This window comes from Pteronotus mesoamericanus, unplaced genomic scaffold, assembly GCF_021234165.1.
Source record: "Pteronotus mesoamericanus isolate MK-2021 breed Mesoamerican mustached bat unplaced genomic scaffold, CSHL_Meso_final contig_163, whole genome shotgun sequence".
NCBI lineage: Eukaryota > Metazoa > Chordata > Mammalia > Chiroptera > Mormoopidae > Pteronotus > Pteronotus mesoamericanus.
In genome coordinates, this window is record NW_026555064.1 from 10,321,202 (window position 1) to 10,344,265 (window position 23,064).

Below are 23,064 nucleotides of genomic sequence, written 5' to 3' on the forward strand. Positions count from 1 at the left end.
AACATTATAAGAGGAAAGTTTTAACATTTTAGTAACTGATTCATTTAGTCTAAGATGCCATCAAGTGTAAGAAACATTAATTTTAAACTACTGAAAGGAAAAAATGCTGCCACCTATAAATTTTAGTAGATGATCAATTGTAAGGTACATCCTGATTTCAGAGATGTCAAAAAGTGAAAAAAAAAATGTACATCTTAGAATTAATGACGTATGGTATCGTGTAATTATGAATCTTATAAAATTTCCATTTTTCTGGAAATTGGACATTAAAATTGAATATGAATAATGGAGGTGAGTTTTAGTTGTGGAAGTCCCTTTAGTAAGTGCTGATTAAGATCTCTAAAAGATTTTTAAAAGTTACATTTACTGAGGTAACACTGGTTAACAACATTATGTGAGTTTCAGGTATACAATTTTATAATACATCATCTATCTATTTCATTGTGTGTTCACCACCCAAGGTATAGTTTCCTTACATAATTGTATATTTAACCCTCTTTACTCTCTTCATCCTTCCCCCTATGTCCCAAGATCTCTAAATTCTTTACTGCCTTTTAAGAGAGTTTGTTTAAATTAAAAAAAAAAATCATTAAACTGTATTGTTTAAAAGCATACAGAATAACCATAGAGCATTAAATTGTGGAGCATATAGAAGATGAAAAAATTTTTTAATTTAAAAATTTTTTTTTAGATTTTATTTATTTATATTTAGAGAGAGGGGAAGGGAAGGAGAAAGAGAGGAAGAGAAACATTGATGTGTGAATCAAAGGTTGCCTCTCATACACCCCCAGCTGGGGACCTGGCCTGCAACCCAGGCATGTGCCTTAATCGGGAACTGAACTCATGACCTTTTGGTTCGCAGGCCTGCTCCCAATCCACTGAGTCTCACCAGCCAGGGTGAAAAAGTGTTTTAATATAACACATTTACTTAAATCAATAAATAGTTTTATCATAATTGTTACTTTTTATTTGGATTTTGTGATCTAAAAATAAAATGAAGCTTCTGCTTTCTAAACTATAACTTTAAAACAGGATTCTTTAAAGGTTCTTTAGAACAGCCACCGATTTTTACTGTACTTGAATATATGTTTTACAGTTTATTAACTGTGTGAAGAAGAAAATCATGGCTAAAATCAAAGAACTAACTACCCGGTCAATTAATAAAACAGATAGGAAAAGGAATGATTTAAAATGGCATTTGTATACTTTTCAAGAGAAATTTATATGAAAGGAAAAATAAGTATGAGGATCTAGAAAATAGATTATTAAAAGGTGTTTGGTTTTGGAAACTAGTAGAATACTATTCCTTTCCACTCAGACTTCAAAACAAAACCAAACCAAGACACTAAGTAACAGACCTGCTGGGTGTGGCTCTCTTGGTTGAAGGGCCTTCCTGTCACCTGGAGGGAATCCGTCTTCAATTCCCAGTCAGGGCACAGGCCTAGGTGCAGGTTGGGTTCCCCCTTGTTAGAGGTTTCTCTCCCTCTGGTGAGGATTTAAAAAAAAACAAAAAAATCCAAACTACAAAAAAAAGAAACCCACTGGGTAACAATTTTACTATATATAACAATGTGTCTAAGTAATATAACTTTATTAATTCAGACAGGAGAAGGCTAAATACAAATGATAATTTTAAATGGGTCGCACACAAGGTTACAGGTATTGCCAAGAAGGGGTAGCACGGGGTTCCAAGACGTACAAAAAGGACGGCTTTAAAACCTGTCTCCAGGCAAACTCCTGCATTCATTCGTCCTCCACCAGCTTGTCAGAAGGACCTGCAGCGCCTGGGGCTCGGAGCCCAATGCCTTGTGGTAAACAAAACCCTGGCTTTGCCTTCGCCAGGCTTTTCAGCTTTGCGGAGAAGGCGAACAATTAAACATGTTATTACAATAAAATCTGACGACAGTTATGATAGGATTAATGAAAGGTTTAGAAGAGTATACAGCAGGAGAATGCCTCCCTGAGAAAGTGACATTTAAACAGGTTTGAGGAGTTTGAAGTAATTAGCCAAGCTGAGAATAGCTGGTTGCAAGCCTGGGGGAAGGAGAACATACCCTGTTTGAGCTGCAGAAGGGAATTAAGTGTGGCTAGAATATGGATTATGAGAAGGAAAGGGGATTAAGGTGAGGCTAAAGAGGTAAAAAATAAAATCTTACTGCTGAGGGCTTGATAAATTTTGTATCTGTTGGGCTTTATGTAAAGGGCAGTGGGAAACCTTTTCAGAGCTTTAAAGTATGTTTTTTATACAAATTTAGTTGTTTCCAAAATAGGACTGTAAACAAAAAGTAAAGTAAGACAAAGCATCACCTAAAATAAAGCGAACTCCTTAGCTCCTCATTCCCAGCTATCTAATAGCTAGCTAACTATTCTTACTCACCTCCCACTGAATTGTCTGCCCCTCCAGATTGGGGCTGTAAGCATGCTCATTGCCTGCACTAAGCTAAACGGTATAAAGACGAGGTCGTTGCACAGCTAGCCCTTCTCTCCAGAATTAAAAGCTGCGTGCGCTGGTACCATGCTGTTTCAGAAGGAGGCAGAATCCATGTCCCTTATGCGTCCTCGCCCTTTTGTAAACTAGGAAAAGGGTCTAAGTCTTCCTAGATTCGTCACTTAGAGGAGGTCATGGACACTTTTAACACAGGTATTAACTGTTAACTTCGGTTCTGTTTTTCATGAGCCTCTTTGGCCATGAAAAACAAGTGAAGCCTGTGGACCTCTCCAAACAATGTTTTAAAATATAGAAGATACCTAGGATTACTAAGAACCAAATATATTGAAATACAGCTTTCAGACTTTAATTGTGATTTCTTAATGCATACGCTTCTTGAAGAATGCATTAATAAGACCTAGTGGCAGGTCTAAGTTACTGCTATAATTTGGAACTAGTGATGACCATAAACTTTTATTTTTATGTATCTTGAAACAACTATAATGTGACAGGAAAATATTTGATTTCCATTGGTCATGAAGTCACAGGTAATGCCCAAACTACTGCAGTTTGTACCCTCATTTAAAGTTAAAGAGCTAAATTTTAGTTAGAATCTAAAAAACTGTTTTCGCGCATCTCTTCCTGCTGTTTTTGCTCTCAGCGCCTTCTCCTCAGCCTTTCCTCCTCCGGGTCAGGTCCCCTCCATTCTCTTTTTCCTGATGCGAACTCATAATAGGGACCTGACAGCCATTTTAAGTGTGTCATTTACTGAACAGTCTTAGGTTCCCTAGGAACAAAAAGCCTCCCAACTAGGTAGCGGTGGTTTATCATGCCCCTTAATTGATTTATTTAATTTAACTCATTCTAGAACATTTGTATGTTTGAACATTTAGCATATTTCTTTAAAGGCTTTTTAGCCCTGGCTGGTGTGGCTCAGTGGATTGAGTGCTGGCCTGCAAACTGAAAGGCTGCCGGTTCAAGTCCCAGGCAGGGCACATGCTTGGGTTGTGGGCTGTGTCTCCAGGTGGGGGCGTGCGAGAGGCAACCCATCAATCTTGCACACCTATGTTTCTCTCCGTCTCTTCTGTCCTCCCCTTCTCTCTAAAAATAAATAAATCATTTAAAAAAGGGCTTATTTAATATTTTATGACATCTTTGTTGGTCTAAGATCCCTTCTATGTCCATGACAGAAATTTCTGTGGCCAGTGGCTCTCAAACTTGGGCAAAGATCAGAATCATCTAGGAAGTTTGTTACAATACAAATTGCGAGGTTCCACCTTCCTAACTTCTGATGTACTACTGAGCCTGGGGTGGGACTCACGAACTGGCATTTTCAGTAAGTCTCCAGCTGATCCTGGCATTGATGCTGTTGGCCCAGGTTTGAGAGGCATTATGGGAGACGTTGTCTCCCTCTCTGAGAGACATTACCTAGATGGTTGGGAACGATAGCACCAATAGAGAGTTTTTGCCATTATGAAAACCCAACTAATACTGTAGTTTCTTACTATATCATACCCATCACAAAATACTGTCATTGCAGGTGAAAGATACTAAAGTTCTCTGAGGTGTATGTGAGATGATATAATGCATTCCTACTGTTAATTCAGTGGGAAGCACTCATTGAGCATCTATATGCCAGCTACTGTTTTAGGCATGGGGCTAGCACAGTAGACAAGGCCGGTGATGTCTCTATTCCTGGTGCTTAGAATCTAGTGGAGAAAGCACACAAGGTCACCATTCTGTAAAATTGCTTTGTCACAAATCAGATTACATAAATTAACATCTCCTGAAATTGTTCTCTGAGTTAATATTTGCAATTAAGCTAAAATAATCACGAATCATTTCTTTTCAAGCATTTCTAGCAGCAGATAAATTCTTCCACCTCCTCCTCTTCCATATGACAGTTATTAGGTACAGTTGAGATACTGGTAAACTTAATATCTATAATGTAAAAACTACCTTTTACATACAAAGTACTGTCAGCCCCGAGGGAGTAAGTTGAATGAGACGTGGTACATGACCTCAAGGAAGTTTACAACCTACGAAGTTGAAAAGAGCAAGCATTCAAAGAAATCATTGTATGGAGTAGATAGGCAAAGAATTGCTAAATATGGTAGCTAATCTCAAGGTTCCAGACTGCATTATTGCTTCTGGGATGGGTCATATTTAAATTTCATCATAAGGGCATAGTTGATGTTAAGACTTCTGGGTTTGGGGGCAGAGGAGCTAGTCCGATAGAATCAAGCATTTCTAAATCTTACCATTTAAAATTTTTTTAAAAAGATTTTATTCACTCAATTTTAGAGAGGGCAAGGGAGGGAGAAAGAGAGGGAGGGGAACATCAATGTGCGGCTGCCTCTCACACACCCCGTACCGGGGACCCTGCCTGCAACCCAGACATGTGCCCCGACCGGGACTGAACCAGCGACCCTTTGGTTTGCAGGCTGGCACCCAGTCCACTGAGCCATCCCAGCCAGGGCCATTTATATTTTTTATGTGTGGAAACAGTACCATCAAAACACGAGTGATTTCTTTTTTCTATTTACATAATGTGAGGGAACAGTGCTAAGAACTCAACCTGTTTGCAGTGGTTAGTTACAATTTGGGAGTGGGATTAGGTGATGAGGTAGGACTAATTTTTGTTTTACATTTCTATAATTTTTTTCACTGAGCACATCAAGGGAAGAAAGAATGTAGCCCAGTTCCTCTCTTCCCCTTAGACATTATTAAGATAGAGTACCATTTTGCATAGTAAGTATTCCATATTCTCTAAGTTTAAGGTCAGTGTTCGGTCATAACTGAATGTTTGATTTTTTTTCCCACTTTGTAAGTCAGCCAAAATATATATACTACTGAAAAGGAATAAACAATTAAATGTTTTTATTGAACTAAAAAGACTTTTCATATGTTTTATATTAGTGTAGGTGGTGGTAATATGAATTATCCTTCAGGACCTATTTAAAAATGTATTTGAACAAAATGAATTAATTGTTAGCCAGAACTTGGGAGAGATTTTCTTACTACCAAATGAGGTTACAAAAGTGTTCTATCAAAAAGAAAAGAGTTGAGTCTCTAATCTAGTTAGCAAAAAGATACAGTGGTCCCCTCTCAGTAACCCAGGGGGATTGGTTCCAGGGCCCCCTGCGGATACCAAAATCCTTGGACGCTCAAGTCCCTTATATAAAATGTCGTACTATTTGCACGTAATCTAGACACATCCTCCTATATACTTTTTAAATTGTCTCCAGGTTACTTATAATACCCCATATAATGTAAATGCTATGTATATAGTTGTTACACTGTATTGCTTAAGGAATAATGACAAGAAAAAATGTCTATACGTGTTCAGTACTCAATCACACAACCATTGTAGGCCTAACTACATAATGCAAGTCAGCAACAACATACTGTAAATGGAGTATTTTTGATCCAAGGTTGGTTGAATCTGCCGATGCAGAACCCTTTGATATAGAAGGCCGACTGTACTTTTTTAAAAAGATTTTATTTATTTTTAGAGAGAAGGGACAGGAGGGAGATGGAGAGGGAAGGAAACATTTATGTGTGAGAGAAACAAAATTGGCTGGCTCTCATACTCCCCCATCTGGGGACATGGCCCACAGCTCAGACCCGTGCCCCAACCGGGAATTGAACGGGCAACCTTTTGGTCCCCAGGCTGTGCCCAGTCCAGGGCTGTCCTTTTTGTTTATGTGTCTGGCGAGGCTTTTAGGGAAGCTGGAACCCTTTTTTTCTATAGTACGTTTCTTAACCCTGCTACTTAATTCTCAGAAAATAAAGATTTAGAATACCTTAGAAGGAGGAAATTCTTTTGAAGAGGGAACTCTTCAAGGATTTGGGTCAAGAGGGCAGAGAAATCAAAGGTGCTGATTTCTTTTTGAGACATTTGCTTTTTTTTAATAAACTTGAACATCATTTTCTTCTCTAAAGACATTGGTCCTTAGTTAGCATCTTTGTGAGTGTACTACATGAAGCTTTAGCCACTTGGTTTAGAGAAAACAAGGTTGGCAGGATCCCATTTGTTTTAAGTTCCACTGCTGCCACTGCATGTCTCTTTAGGAGGCCCTCAGAAATGCCCGTTACCTACTCGCGACGCCAGGACACCATTAGTGTGTCTAGGTGTCTTCTGCAGGCCTGTGCTTTGAGAAGAGAGGCCTCCACAAAAAAGGGAAGAACTTTTGGGGAAGCGCATCCTTGGGAATAAAAGTAAAGGGCAGAAGACCTTGCATTCATTTACCATCTCTCGAAGGAACCGTAGAGTAGACACCACCACTGTAAAATCATATAACTGTATGTTTACTTTTGTTACCTTCTGTTTTTCAATAGTAATTAGTAGCAAGTGCTTAAATCCCTATACCTTTGTTTTTGGAAATGGGGAGGCGAATGAGAGACTAGTTAATTCTGCAATTAGTCTTAGGGGAAACAATTCCAAAGAATAGAACAGCTGAAGGAAGAAGAAAGCAGGCTGACTGCTTGTGCCCATGAAAGCGAGGAAAAAGCATGAGGAACCGCCCTTACTCTGAGATCATTTGTGGGTTATTGGAGACTGCCTGTGGTGTGGATAGCACTGTGTGTGTGTGTGTGTATGTATGTATGTATGTGCGGGGAGGGGCGGAGGTTGAACAAGAAATTAAACATGACCCGTACTGTAAAAGCGCTGGCTCTCCATTAGGGGAAAATGCATACGAAAACTCTTTAAAACCTAAGGTTTAATAAAATCGGTATGAAAGTGAGGAAGAGAGAGCTATTAGCTATTGTGATGGAAAGGTCATATTTTAGCTGATCCTGGGAGAATAAATAAACTTTTGTTTGGGAAGTGTTGAGAAAAAAAAATGTGATGTCACCTGTTAAATAAGCGTGCTAAGGAAAACTTTATTCAAGGCAGGGGTCAGGGGAATAGCGACCACTGCAGGAGAATTTTGGACTAGGGGAGAGAGAGTGGGTTCAACACTGAATACACTGGGCAGTGGACAGTGGTAGCCAAGGAGCAGGGTGGGGTCTGTGGATGGAATGGTGAGAGGGAACATCAGGAGCAAGTGGGGTTCTGGCTGAAGACAGGCCAAGGGCCCCCAGACATCGTTTTAATGCTTGTCCCTTGTTCTTACCATTCCAAGCAACCCATTCTTCCAGTAGTAGCCAAAGTGACTTAAAATAGAGGTTTAGAAATTGAATCATGATACTCTCTTTTTTCCCCCCAAAAGCTTTCAGTGGGTTCTAATTACACTTAGGATATATTCAGGATATTTCAAGACTGAATAACTTGGCTCTTACCTAACTAGAAACAATAACAACAACAACACCCCTAACATTTAAAATTTCTTTACTATATTGCCAGAAATAGTTTCAGGGCTTTACATATTAACATATTTAATATTCTCAACAACCCTAGGCTGAATAGCTTTTCCAAGGCTAGGCATCAGTTTAGGCAGTTAAGCAAGGATTTAAGCTCAGATAATAAGTATAGCTCCAGAGCCCAAGCTGTTAAGTATCATGATGAATTTTACCATACTTCCCTGCCCCCCACCCAGGAGCATACACACGCACTGCTATCTTTTCACCTTTTCATTAATCCCTACTTCCTGGGGCACTCACATGTGAGGGTTTTTGTTTTTGTTTTCTGGAACATAGTGCTTTCCAGTTTTCAGCTTCTGACTCCTGGTCGTCCTTTAGATCTCAGTCTGAATGTCACTTTCTCTTGAGAGAGGCTTTAGCTGAGACTCTTCAATCTCAGTTAGGACTGTTCTGTTCTTTTTGTCCTGGCCCCTTCCCCCGTTTTGGGGGAGGGGTTTGCTCCTTTAACTTGTGATGCAATTACTTCCCATGATAAGGTAGTAAATCTAAAAATTTCCAATTGTGTAAAATATGGCACTACTGTGAGTTTAATAAAATGACACGAGTGGCTCCTGTGTGAAGGTAGAGGTGTCGTGTGGAGTGGCTTCAGGGTCCAGACGGAGGCAGCCGAAAGTCTGCCATCAGGCTGTGGTTTGGTGCCACCTGGTGGTGTGCGAGCGCCCCAGTGACTGTTCTTTGGGCTAGAGCGGAGCGTGGGAGGCAATTACCAGTCTCGTCTGTGAATTCATGTATTTGTGAAATTTTACTCTATTGTATTCATACTTGTGTTTATTTGTTTAATGTTGCCACACAGGGTTTCGTACAGCCAGAGACCGTGTCCACGGTGTTCACTGGTGTTGCTCAGAGCCAGATACCAAGTGGGTTTTCAGTGAAGGGTTTGTTGAATGAGGAAGTGAATGAGAAGACTTCATGACTTGGAACGGAAGGACAGGGATTTTGTGTTTTGTTTGGAGACTGAAGTTTCACTTGAGTTTAGGCTTTGTAGAGATATATAGTTGAAAGACAAAAAGCTAGGAAGATAGAGTGCAACCAGGTTGTGGTGGCCCTTGAATAAAACAGGAACTGTGTGAAACATGATCTGGAGAAGATGAGAAGTGAAAAGAAGGACATTTATTTTAAGCAACTAGAGCATACTGAAATAATAGAAATAGAAGATACAGCTTCCAAAATACTAAGTTGGAGGGTAGGTTAGAGAATACAGTAAACTTGACCAATCTAACAAAGGGCAACAAAGGAGGGGAAAACCCCCCTCAAAATACAAATCATAAATCAAGATAGTAGAAATAAGTCCCCCAAACCAGAAATTATATTACAATCACATATTGTGACCTTAATATAAGTCTGTGCTATTTTAAACAGGTGCACAAAAAAATTAAATGTGTTAGTTATACAGATGTAAGTATGGAGTCCTATCAGATAGTTTTTCGGCCTTCTTTGATAAGTCATGATTTTTCTCCTTTATTGATGTCATTTAGTTGACAGATTCTCAGACACTGAGCTCTCCTGGTGTTTGAGAGTACACGTTGCTCATCGTTTTACTTTGATTTGCTTTAAAACAAGAGCTTTCATAAGTGGTAAGGAACTGTCATTTTCTTTTGTGTTGTTCTTATCTGGTTTTGGAATGAAGATTACACTAGGCTCCTAAGTAATCCAGGTTGCTTTCTTTTATTATTGTCTTCTATTTTCTGCAAAAATTTCTATACGATAAGAATTAATTTTACAATTTGTAAGAATTTGCCTAAAGAGACATTTAAGGGGTTTTATTTTGTGGAGAGAAGGTTTTGGACTACGTTTTGATTTCTTTTCTACTTACTATTCTATTCAGTTTTTTAATGCAGTTTCTTTTAATACAGTTTTTTTATGCAGTTTATCTAGATTTTAACTTTATTAGATTATGATTTTCATAATACTGACTTGTTATTTTTTATGTTATATGTATAGTTATTATTCCCACTTGTTCTACATTACATTTACATCTCTTGATAACTTGCCGAGGTCCATCTATTTTATTAATCTTTTCAAATCATCTTTTGGTTTTGTGAATCTTGTTTTTTAAAATATACTTCTCTATTTCATTTTACCTGCTTTTCATTATTTCCTTCCTTGTTTCTTTGTGTGTATTCTGTTAATTTTTCTGTGTTTATGAATTGAATGTGCTTCATTTCTTTGTTTTAAATCTTTAATTTCCTGACCTCTAATATTATCTCAGCTATATCACATATAGTTTGGCATGTTGTATTTTTATTGTAATTAATTTCTAAATATTTTAAAATTATTTTATGATTTCCTTTTTATTCCAAGGACTATTTAGCATACACTATAAGGGAAATCATGTATTAATTAGACTATGTCAAAATTAAAAATTTTTGTAGGACAAAGGATAACATAGACCAACCAACTTAAAAGCCTGACAGCAGGCTGGCAGAAGATATTTGGAACATCTATCTGAATTATTATGTAGAATATGTTAATATTCTAGAGATCAGTAAGACAAAAGGTGTCATAGAAAAATGACAAAGGCTATGAATAAGCAATTCATAGCAGAAATGTTAATGGCCAATAAGTGTATGAAAAAAATGTCTATATCAGTACTTATTAAGTATATACAAATTGATACAACTGTAAAATTTCTTGTCATGCAACAGATGGCAAAAATTTAAAAAGTCTGATCATAATTTCTATTGACAAGAATGTGAGAAGAAATGTGAACTCACACACCACTGGTGGGATTTTAGACTTGCACGTCTACTTTGGAGAGAGTAACATAAAATTAAAAATGCTATTCTGTGAATTAAAAATTCTATTTATAGGTATGTACTGGGGAGAGACTCTAGCATATATGCTTAAGAAAACCTAGATAAAACTTTTTTGCAGCATTGTTTATAAAAGTGAAAAATGGAAGCAACTTTATTTTCCTACCAGTAGATAATTTGATGAATAAAATGGGTGAATTTATGTCCTGGGATACTATGTAACATCTAAAAAGCATAGCTATATTTACTTATACCAACATATATAGAATGTAGATCCTGAATGAAAAAACTAAATTACAAAATGGCATATGTAGTATTGTCACAGGTCGGCACAGGTAACCAGGTTCTTGGTGATTGTGGACAAAAAATTGAAGCGAACACACAGAGTTTAAAGCAGAAAGCGAGAGAAAGCAGATTTATTAAGCCACACAGAACAGGGGAGCAGGCCAGCTCTGAGCAGAGCGGAGGGAGCCTAACAGCCCCAACCTCAGGGGCTAGAGAGCTTTTAATCCTTTAGGGTGGGTCAACTCGATTGGCTACTGGGAAGGGGGTCCCACAATGCTAATTTATTATAATGATATTATAATGAAGCAGAGGTCTGGTAGCATCTTCTGCGCAGGTGCATTCCTGATTCATTAGGTATCAGTGCTTTTCCAGAAAGCAGGAACTACCAGTCTTAGAACATGGTCTCTGCCTTATATTGTTCTTTATCTTAGCCCTGGGGCACCTGGAGTCTCCTTCTTCCTGACTATCTCCTGCCTCAGTATAATGTCATTTATGTACCCAAAGCATGCAAAATAATGCTATATATCATTCTGGGATACACACATACACAAATACATATACACACAAAAACATAAAAGTGTAAAAAATAGACTGAAAGAATATATACAAAACTCATGTTAGTGGTTTCTTTGGAGAGATGGAATTGTGAATAAGGACTGGAGGTTGTAGTTAAACATATTTTCACTTTTAATATGTTATTTCTTAGGGGTTAAAACCCACCTTCAAGCCATAAATAACAAAACAGTTGGTCCTGTGTAGTGGGAACGTGACTGTTACACTATTTTTTGTAGTTTCATGCATGTTTTAAATCCCTCTCAAAAATTATGAGATGAGCTCCTAAACTAGGAACATAAAAGACTCATTTCTAGCCTCGGATGATGGTCATATGCCATTGATAGAGGAAACAAAAGGAGATTTGTAGATAAAAGACCTTTCAATGTCAGTGGATTTTCCAAGTAAAGATACTTACCATAAATTGGAAATGAGAACCTACAGCTAAAAAACGTAGTAAGTCAGGCCTGGAGATGCAGATTTTTGAGTCAGTGCAGAAATAGTGCTGAAAGCCCAGGCGGTGAATGGAGGCTAAATGCCATTCTTGGTAGAATGGAGAGTGAAGAGAGAAGGTGGCTAAGGATGACACTTTGGGAGAACTGTCACAATTCAGGGCTGTTTAAAAGTGGGTGACATCAACTGAAAAGAAGTAAAGAGGAATAAAAACAAAGCCAGACAGTTTAAAACTTTATTATCGTGAAAATCAGATGAGGGGGAGGATTCCAACAAGGAGTGGTCAGTAATGCCATTTGTTTGGGTAAGTGGAGCCAGGTGAAGACTAAGAGGAGGTCACTGAATTTGGTAATTAAAAGCGCAGTGCTGACTTAAAAATTTGTTTTTGTTCTTTTAAAATTATGTTTTGTTGATTATGCTATTACAGTTGTCCTGATTTTTCCCCCTTTGAAAGCTCGCTGTTGACTTTTGAGGAACTTTTCAATGGGTAGGGTGCAGAAGCTATATTTCAAGGGCTAGGGGTGGGGGTAGGGTGCGGAGAAATCAGTTAATCTAAATATTCCTTTTGGAATCGATCAAAATAGAATTTGACTTGTAGTTGTCATATGGTTTAGTTAAGAACTCTGTAGTAAATTTTTTCATAAACATGCTAAAAAAAAGAAGCATGTATTAGCCCTTGTAAAGTTTCACAGGAATGGAAAAAAAATTTCCTGATACTAAACATTTTCTAATGATAGTAAAGAACCCAAGCCCTTAAAATCAGTTGTCCTAAATATTATTTAAAATAAATCATTAACCGTTTTAACTCACTTTTCAGGGTGTCATGCATATAAGGGTGCTTAGTAAATGCTATTTGAAAACAGTTGTTTCTCTGCCATCCATTAGAAAAGACTGCCTACAATAATCAGTTGACAGTTTTCTAGGAGTGGCTGTCAAGAATTAGAAGCAGTGTTTTCTGCTCAGGATAAACTGTAAGTGAAGAATCAAGTTGAAGGAGAGTCTGGCTCAGGGATAACTTAAGTAAAAGGCAGAAAACATGAACCTAAGCCAAATCATCAGTCTCAAAAATGATACATTACTGGATCCCCATTCATCATAGGGTTTTCATGGTCCATAAATGCATATATCAACACAACTTAGGATAAAATAACTTTGGGGAGTTGTGGGCATCTTTGAGAATCTTAAAATAGCCATGGCCCTTCTCAGAAAAATGTACATTTTGCCAAGAAAATTTTGTTTTTCTACCCCCTATTAAAAATCCATGTCTGACCTGGCAAGGTGGCTCAGTTGGTTGGAGCATCGTCCCATACACCAAAAAGGTTGTGGGATTGATTCCCACACATACCTCAGTTGTGGGTTTGATCCCCTGTCAGAGAGCATGGGGGAGGCAATTGATCCATATTCTCTCTCATAACAGTGTTTCTCTCCCTCCCTCCCTTTCTTCCTCTCTCTCTAAAATCAATAAACATATCCTCTGGTGAGGGCTAAAAAAAAAAAAAAATAAAAAAATAAAAAAATTCCGTGTCTAATAAAGCCTTTTATACATGTAAATAATTTAATTTTCCTGGGTAGTAGTTCAAACTGTAGCATATTCCCAATAAGCAATTTTGTATATCATACTGTCTCTAAGAATTTCACCCTTAATGGGGGTTCTGTATGAATTGAGAAAGCTTATTTTTTAAATTTATTTTTTGGTCATATTGTTTAGTGCTTGCTACCAGGAGTAGTAATAGGTGCCTGCAACAGAAACTTGCTCAAAATAAGTGCTGTATAATTATTTGTTGAATAAATGAAGTAATATGTGACTATGGGTTTAAACATTTTCATTTTAATAATATTTTATAAAACCTGATTATTAAATAAAATAGTAGTATAAAAACTGCAAATAGAGAATTAAAGAGCAGTATAAAAATAGGAAAACATTTTTTTTCCTCTTTGTAAATCTGTAGTGTGCATTTCTATATTTATTGTCTGTCTTCCAATGTTGGTGAACCAGGCTTTACCTAAATCACTTGATTCCAGTTCGTTGGCCTTGATAGACACATTTTTCTTATAGCTTACTTTTCTTGATCCTTTTTTTCTCCTAAACATGCCCAACACACCACAGCCCCGCTTTGGATTTCATCCTTAGTTTGGTTTTATCAGAAAAGTTTAGATGGCCTCCTCCTGATGTTCTCTCACCATTCATTGCTCAAAAATTTTTTCCACTTAAGAATAATTTCTTAGAAAGTTTCTTAACCATTGCTTTAGCTTTTGACATTAGAAAAGCAAAACAACCACTTTGCAATTTGCAATTCATAAATAGTAAAATGGATTTGATTTTTCATCCATTTTATAACTTCTAAGTTTTATAGATGATGATTGTTTTTGCAGAATTTTTGTCTTTGAAATCACAGATACTGTGTGACTTGGGTCAAATTATTTCACTTCTTGGGGCCTCAGTTTCCTGCTGTGTAAAATGAGGGCATTGGGCTAATTGAGTGATTCTCAAATAATTCTACCATTGGTAGTTAAAGAGCTGTTAGTATTACTAAAATAGGAAATTGGCATCCTTCCAAATTATAGAAAGCTAACATTAATGTATACTATATCTCTCTCCTTTGATTCCTACCTATATATTTTTTATTTTTTAAATGGCATTTTTTCTTTTGATTTTTTTTTTTTTAATCCTCACCCAGGGACCTATTTTTAATTGCTGTTAGAGAGAGAGGAAGAGGGGAGACAGAGAGAAACATCGATTGGTTGCCTCCTGTACACACCCCAACGGGGGGGGTGGGTGGGGAGGGGGTTGAATCCACAATCTAGGTGTGTGTCCTGACTGGAGATCAAACCTGCGACCTTTTGGTGTATAGTTGATGCTCTAAGCAACTGAGCCATACCAGCCAGGGCCTACCTATAGTTTTTTTTTTTTAACTTTAAAGCTTGTTTTGACCTTTTTTTGTACTAGTACATGATAGAACACACACTTCTGTTTTTCTTTTAAGTATAATATATATCTCATTCATGGTATTCAGTAAAAGAGATCATGATACTCAGGTTCCTTATTTTTTAAAACCTCTTGGTGATGTCTCTAGGCTCCTTTCCAACCATAACATTTTATGATTCTGTGTACTAAATAAAAGGAAAACACAAATGAAATCACCAGGGCAAGCTAAAAAAAAAAAAATAAATTGAAAACCTAAAAAACCTATATGGTATTAGAAACAATTGTATATTTATATATCTCCCCCCAATTTTTTTCACCTTGGTTACTACAGGACCATAAAATCATTTGAATAGCCAAGGATCTCTAATTATTTTTTGTTTCAGTAGACTTTGATGATAATGATTATATTATTAAGACTTGTTTTCTTTTTCTTTTTAAAGATTTTAGTTATTTTTAGAGAGGGGAAGGGAAGAGGAAAGAGAGGGAGAGAAACACAATGTGTGATTGCCTTTTGGGTGCCCCCTCCTGGGGACCTGACCCACAACCCAGGCATGTACCCTGACTGGGAACCGAATCGGCGACTCTTTGGTTCGCAGGTTGGCACTCAATCCACTGAGCCACACTAGCCAGTGTGAAGACTTGTTTTCAAAATAGAGAGATTGGAGGATGAAAGAGTTGATGCCTAGACTATAGAGAATTAAGAAATGGAGAGTACTGCTCAGGACTCAGTAGTTCAAAATTAGAGGTCATTTACAAAATTTACCCTGTTCTTTAAGCTGGGAAATGTCACCAGTTGGGAGTTTAAACTGCTCCTTCCTTCTGTATTATTTCTCCTTTGCTGATTAACAAATTACCCCAAATTTAGCAGCTTAAACCAACACACATTTATTATATTGTAGTTTTTGAGGTTGAGGTTTGGAGAGTGGCCTACCTGCACTGTTCCAGCTCAGGGTCTTTCAAAAAGCTGCAGCCATCTGAAGGCTTGATTAGGGCTGGAGGTTCTGTCTCCCAGATAGCTCTGTCACCTGACTGTTTGTAGGATGCCACTGTTCCTTGACTGGATGGGCTTCTCCACAGAGTTACTTGAGTGTACTTATAGCATGGCAGTGGGTTTCCTTCTGGAGAGTCACTCAAGAGGCAGAGATAATGCGGAGAATTTCTGAAGTCACACCCCATCAAATCAGCCTTCTCCTATTTGTTGGTAGTGAGCGACTAAGTCCAGCTGTTAAGTCCAACTCAAAGGGAGAAGGGGAATTAGGCTCCACCTCTTGAAGGGAGGATTATAAAAAGAATTTTCAGATGAGAAAATCCATAGGTACAAAATGTGTCATAGCAGATAAACAGGCCTTGTTACTTTGGTGGTTGGGGAGTGTTTGAGATTAAGAGTCAGAAGTGCTTGGGTTCAAATCCTGGCCCTGCCTCCCATTAACTCAGACCTCAGGCAAGGGACCTCATCTATAAAATGAGCACAGTAGTAATAGCTAATTCATAATAAGGGAGAGAGGAATAAGTGAGAAGAGTGAAGAGAAATAAGAGTTAGCTATTTCTTACTTTTTTTTTTTCCTGCTAGAGCACAGCAGTGACATTGATTCAGAGGATGCCCTTATGTGATGTTATTAGCAGAATATGAATTTGCTCTCTAGTGTCTACCATGTTAACCTGCCTTTTCTTACCCAATTTTTTTATTCTGCTTATTAATACCTGCTTAATCTTGAAGACTTTAGAGAAATGCAGATGTTTGTATGTGATGTGTGTATATACACACATATATTATACATACGAGTATATTCATATATACTTCATGGTTCAAGTCACAGTGTATGGAAAAATACATATTAAATCCTGCCATATTTACATTTTTAATATTTTGCTATGTTGATAAATTCTTTAAACATGTCTTTAATAGAACAATCCATTGACTGTCTTGATTATTTCCTCAGACGAGGCCCTGGAAATGAAATTACTAGGGCAGAATATATGAACCTCTTTCACACTTTTGATATGTAATGCCACATTACTTACATTGCTTTCCTGAAAGTTTGTATCAGTTCCTGTTTCTAGCAGCAGCCTGTCCTTACTTGCTATTCCTAGTATTATTGGTTTCTAAAAAGTATTAGTGGTTTTTGAAAGCCTAGTTAGAATAGCTAGGCAGAATTCCATTTACAATAATAGTGTGGCAGAATTGCAGTAAAGTCCAGGAAATTGTGTTTTTACAAGAGCATTTAGAATACATAGGAATCAGGTTTTTTAAATTAATTTCTGTCATTAACACACACATGCATATATAGTACATATGTATGTATATAATAACAAGTATTATGGAGGACTAGGTATAGCTTCTGTTTTCTTAGAACTTAAAATATAAGGTTGACATGGATACACATAATTAAGATGTATAGCAAGTAAATACACACACACACACACACACACACACAATTCACTTCTTAAGATACAGATCAGGAAGCAAAGAGTAAAGTAGAAGTTAGGTATCAGGCTTCAAGTTGACTCCCACATTGAGGAGAGTGCTCCTTTTTGAACCAAGCTTACTTGTCACATCCAGGAAGAAATAAACCTTTGGCTTACATTACTCTTCCCCATTCTAAATACAATACATGAAAAACTGATTGATTGGAGCCAGATTTGCTACAATTTCAATTATCTGCCTCAAGCTAGCCATTACTGCTTTGTGTACCTTTTCATCTGGAACCTGGTTAAGATGCTGCCTATCAATAGATGATCCATATTTTAAACTGACTAGACAAAAACAATACAAGTTACCAGTTATGTAGTTCCTTTTGTCCAATGGGTGGGAAGTTTACCTAATGCAAGAAAGATCCTTATTTGGTTTAAGGGGAGTTGTATTTTGGAAATGGCACATGGGTTCTTTTTTGGGAGGATGGGGATCATGGTGTAGGGCCAATGGAAAGGACAAAGAGCAAATGAACATTTAGAAGAAATTAAAAAAAAGTCTTAAGTTGTACTGACATGTTGGGCAAATATTTGTAAAATGATATTGCAGTAATATTACCACTGGAAAGTTTTTCTTTCTCTAGATTATCAACACAGTTCATTCACTTCAGATCGTAAAAATTATGCCTGATCTAAATTTTAAGTGCCAAATCTTTTTTTGTGTTTATTCAGCACTTATTGAGCACTTACTGTGTAGGAGGCACTGTAAGTGTAAATTTCGTGTAGGAACAACTTTAGGGCAAGTTTTGTTTCAAACATTTTTTTATATTATGAAATTCTTAAATCGGGGAAGCATTTTTTTCTCTCTTTTTTGGTTTAATGAAGCCTCATCTGAGTCATTTTGTTAATTTGATTTCTTGTGTTAACAAATTTATAGCCACCAAATGACAATTTATCTCCTCCCTCTTCTGTTGTATTTTAATATGAACTTTATTGGTGGTAATGTTTCTATGAAAAAAGGTTTTTAAAAGTAGATGATGTTATAAATGAATACGTTTATTTGTTCCCAAATGAACCAAATTAGAAATGAAGGGTGCTTGAATTTCGTGACGAGTAAGTTGGGGAAGGATAATCAAATCTCCCAGAGGTTGGCATGTTGTTGTTGACTACTACATGCCTGTTTGGTGTGCCTGTAACAGAGGGACAAGGACGCAGTCGGTCTCTGAAAGTACTGGAAGCGCCTTACTTTCCAAGTACAGTTTTTAGAATATTTTGTGGGTATGACTTTTTTGGTTGGTATGCCTGTGTTAAAGGGCAACCCTTTCAAGTGAGTGGGTTACGTGCTGCCTAAGCTTTGAAACGGCCAAAACAAGTTAAACAGCCACCTTTATTTACAGCTGCGAGACTAGGTATTCGCTCTCCTCCAGGAAGAAAATTTGACTCATGGCTCTTTTCCAGAGTGGGGACAATTGCAGACTTCTCCTCCGCAGAGCGTGAAATGTGCCTCTTCCTGCCGAGGGGCCCTGTGCTGCCCGCGGGTCTCGGGGCGACTTCCAGCCTCAGGTGTCCCCCTGGTCGCGGGCCGGGCCGCTCTCGGGCGAGCGTCCGGGACTTCCTGTCTGGGCGCGGGGCGGAAGGATCGCGTTGCCAGCCGAGGCGGCCGCCGCCGCCGCCGCCGCCGCCCCTGCCGTTAGGTGGTGGGGTTTCTCAGCCCGGCGGCGGGAGGCGGGCCGGCCTCGGCTTCCTGTCGGAGGACGCGCAAGGATCTGGGCGTCTGAGAGTGTGCGAGTGCGTGAGTGTGTGTCGGCCGCACGGCGTGTCTCCGGCCGTGGGTTCCGCCTCCTCCCCTGCCGCCGCTGCTCACGGTGTAAGTCAATGTGAAGCAGCAGCTCCAGCCCCGGGATAAACATGGCGACGTCTCTGCATGAGGGACCCACGAACCAGCTGGATCTGCTCATCCGGGCTGGTAAGGACAGGGGAACTTTTCTCCTGTGCATCCGTGCAGCAGGAGAGGGGTGCACAGAAGGCGGGTGACTCCCCTGTGGCGGTCAGTGCCGGGGGTACAGTGTGCACCTCAGTCACTGGGGCGGCCGGGGGAAAGGGGGGTAGTGAATGAAGTAATGGAGGCGACGAATCAGGAAGTGATCACCTTGGAGAGTAACCTGCCTCGAATCCGGCGCCGTCGCTTTAGGGTGGGTTCGGCGGGCAGCGGCGGCAGCTGTCGGGCGGAGCGCTGGCAGCGGGTGCCGGGGAGCCGAGCCGCAGTTAAGTTGGGGACTCGGGGGCGGACGAGTTGTGCGCTTCACCCCAGTTGCCGAGGAACCAGGAAGTGAGTGAGGCTGTTGTCTGTGGGCTGCGCCTGCCACGCTGTCTGGCCGGAGAGGCCGCTACTGCCCGCGGTCGGGGGCGGAGGGCTCCGCCGGTGAACGCTCGCCGCCCCCGCCCCGTTCTTCTATAGCTCGGTCCTCAGACCCACGACTTCCGCATGGACGAGGCAGCGCCGGGCCTTGTCCGGTAGACCGCTACCCGCCAAAAAAAAAAGCTGTGACCCTCCCTGGCATCCCCACCTTGTGTAATCTCAGGAGTAACGGTTCTGGAAAGGGTCGCTTAATGTGGAGTCGCCCGAGATGCCGTTTCTTTTGGCGGCCCTCCTCTCTTTCCTCATTTAATGGGTGGCTGTAAAGAAGTAGGTTTATGCCCCTTCCCTCGTGGGTTGCTTTTTTTTTTTTTTTTTTTAGTGGGGGAGAATGGGAAGGACACGGAATATCTTGTGTACTTCTGACCTGGAGCGTTGGGGCGCCAGAGAAGGTTTATTTTTGTAAACAGTGGGTGAACGTGAAGGAGTAGGGCGGCGGGAGGGAGTCTTGGCCCCAGAGAAGCCTCAGCTCGGAATTGCCCCCTTTTCCCCTCCCCCCCAAACCTCCCACCATAGCGGAAGCGCCTCGGAGAGGACAGAACAACTGGGATTGACAGGCCTCTGGTTCCAATCTGCTCGCTGAGACGTTCCAAATGAGAACGTTGATTTCTGGGGGCGGGACTGTGGGCTCGCGCTGGGCCAATGAAGATTGGGCGGGAGTGAAGCTGACAATGTACGCATGGAATTGGAGGGAAGAGGAGTGTAAACACGGAAGTGGCCGCGGGGGTGGGGGATGTGCAGCGCCACTGCTGCAGCGGAAGGGCACGGACTTAAGTTACATAGAAAAAGCAGCTTTACTTAATAGACAGCACAGCCAGGGTCCGGAATCGATGCAACAGTGCTTGCATCCTATTTACTTACTGGAATAATAAACATACATGTTCCTTTCCCCGGTTCTGTTTCAAATCGCCATCGATGGGAATTGGAAGATGGGAAATATTCATCAAAGAGTAATGCTCTAAAAGACCTTGCTCTCTGTTTTCCATCCTTTGTTTTTAGGTAGGGAACGTTAAATTAAGTTTGGTTGGTGAAACTGTGATTCTTTTTGGTTGGGGGGAATCATGAACACGTGTGTCTCTGAATTTAACAGAACTTTAAGTTGAAACAGAGTCTAGGATACTATAATCATGTGTATTATGTAACCCATAGTGAGTGACCAATCTTTATTCTATAAAATGTAATACTAAACGTTTCAAAGGTCCCAAAGAAAAGTCAGTTTACTTAGCAATGATTAAAACCCATTCGATAGTTGTTGTCTGATCAGAGGAAGAACTTAAGTATTAGTTAAGTATTAGTAAGAGAGTACAAGGAAAACTTGTTTTTTTGTGTATGCTCAGTCCACAAATAACACAATATGAATTAAAGGATGGAATGTTTTGACTTTATATGATTGATTGGATCAGTGATATTTCTGGGAGTGGTAAACATGTACATGTCAAGAAATGTTTCCAGTGGTTTTGAACATACCAAGAGAACCTTAGAATAACCCTTGCAGTTTGAATTTTGAAAAATATTGTAGAAGGCTTAACTTAGCTGATGGAAGGTATCATAAGCTTTTGGAGTTATTGATGAAACTGAATGTGTCCTGTAGACATTTTGCATGGAGTGGATACATGTCAGTCTACAGTTTGAAAATACAAAATTTTTATCTCCATTTGGTAAGGTTCTTTCTTTTTTTAAGTTAAATGCCGACTTCTAGCCCTACTGCATTTCTTTAGTATATACAGACCTGATAGTCGAAGTTTGCTTCATGATTTTAATGTCTTCTAAAGAATATGTTTTACATACAATTGTTTTCAAATTATTTCCTCAATCATGTTCATGTAATTTGAAGCTCCTTTACAAGCCCTATTTTAGAAGGAAACTTGATATAGGTTTGCTGATTTATCCAAGGCTTCAGTGAGTTAAAGTTGAGGAGGAAAGGTGGCCCAGAAAATGAAGAACCATGGATCTAAATTTTTATTGCTGTGAGTTTCCAGTGACCGTGGGAGTAGATTGTAATGTTTGTATTTATAAAATGGACACAGTGATACCTTTTTAATTCCCTTGAGGGAGTTCATCGGGTGTTACCTATAATTCCTCCTCAAAGATTTTACAGTCTAATTGAAGACACAGATGAAAATCTGTATTATATGTAAACCTGTAAATGTCAATATACAGTGGTTTATAATGGATTGATGATTAGTGTAGAATGACTGTTAATAAGGAAAACATATGGAGGAGATAAGCTTTTAAGTAGACTATTGTTAGCATAACTTTTCTAAGCAAGTAATAAAGCACTTGGTATTACCACTACTATTGTTGTTTGTTAAGGTACTAGAGGATATGTTTTGCTTTTGTTTTTCCCCTTTAGAGGCTTAAATATCAACTTTAGCTATCAATTTCAGCTTTAGTTATAAACATTTATACTTTTAGAGGAGTTTGACTACAAAATGAAATAAATAAGCTTAGTGTTATTAAAAATCACTTTTAGCTTTGGCTGGCCAGCTCAGTTGATTAGAGCATCATCCTGATAACACCAAGACTGCAGGTTTGATCCCAGGTCAGGGCAAAAACAAGAAACAACCAATTAGTGCATAAATGGGTGTAACAGCAAAGTGATGTCTGTCTGTCTCTCAAATCAATAATTCAAAAATAAAGTAAAAAATGTCACTCAGCATACAAAATATATTTGTGGTGAAGACTTGACATACTTTATAGAACTTTCACTGGCAACAAGATATATGACAAAGAGCTTAACTCTGTAATCAGTAGATGAGGGCCTCCATCTAGCTGTCACTTAACTATCTCTGTACTAGTGACTTCATTTCATTACGGCTTCATTAGGATTGATTAGGTGAACTCTAATAACCTTTAAAGTTCTAAAATTATAAGTAGCTCACAAATATTTAATGGAAGGTGAAGGCTTCTCTTTTTCTTGGATTTCTTTACATTACACCATGTACATGAATATGTCTGAGGTTTCTTTTATCTTTGTGCTAAATTGGAACTTGAATATGGCTGTGATAAATTCTTTTAACTATTTAGGCTTATTTCTAGTGTATATGTATATATATATAGGGTATTATAGGAAAAATGGATGTCTGTAGGGAAGAAAACAAATGTTATTTTAATAATGTTTATGCAAAGATATTGTGTCTGTATGGTCTGGATTTCCTGGATGATTTTCAGTTTAAAGTACTCTCTCTTCTTATTCTCAAACTTGCTTTCCTAGACTTTCCTTTCTTTTTCTTCACATTTTTTTGAGAACATGAGAATGGAGAAATAGGGTCACCAGAAGCTTTGTTCTACTTTAAGACAGTTATTCAGTGAAAGGGGAAATTTTTTTTGGAAATTTAGCCTTAGTGTTTCACTGACAAAACAAAAGTTGTCTCGTTTGTCAAAGTTCATCATGGAATTTGAACATGAAAATCTTATTTCTAATTTACTATATATTGGAATATCTAATACCAATCTTGAAAAGATCACCAATTTG

General features: G+C 38.7%; 1 protein-coding gene across 8 annotated transcripts in view; it reads left to right on the forward strand.

Annotated features, from left to right (window-relative positions):
* The window catches only part of ELF2 (E74 like ETS transcription factor 2), an 81,062-nt gene that overhangs the window by 40,587 nt on the left and 17,411 nt on the right, over positions 1-23,064 (forward strand). For 2 of the 8 annotated variants that reach the window (XM_054563112.1, XM_054563119.1), the window contains exon 1: positions 18,663-19,139. The exons of 5 other annotated variants lie outside the window; for them this stretch is intronic. In XM_054563112.1, coding sequence (XP_054419087.1) covers positions 19,082-19,139 — 58 coding nt within the window. In that variant the 5' untranslated portion in view covers positions 18,663-19,081. Of the gene's footprint in view, positions 1-18,662; positions 19,140-21,253; positions 21,557-23,064 lie in introns of those variants that run through there. One more of the 8 variants, XM_054563127.1, reaches the window with a different exon arrangement.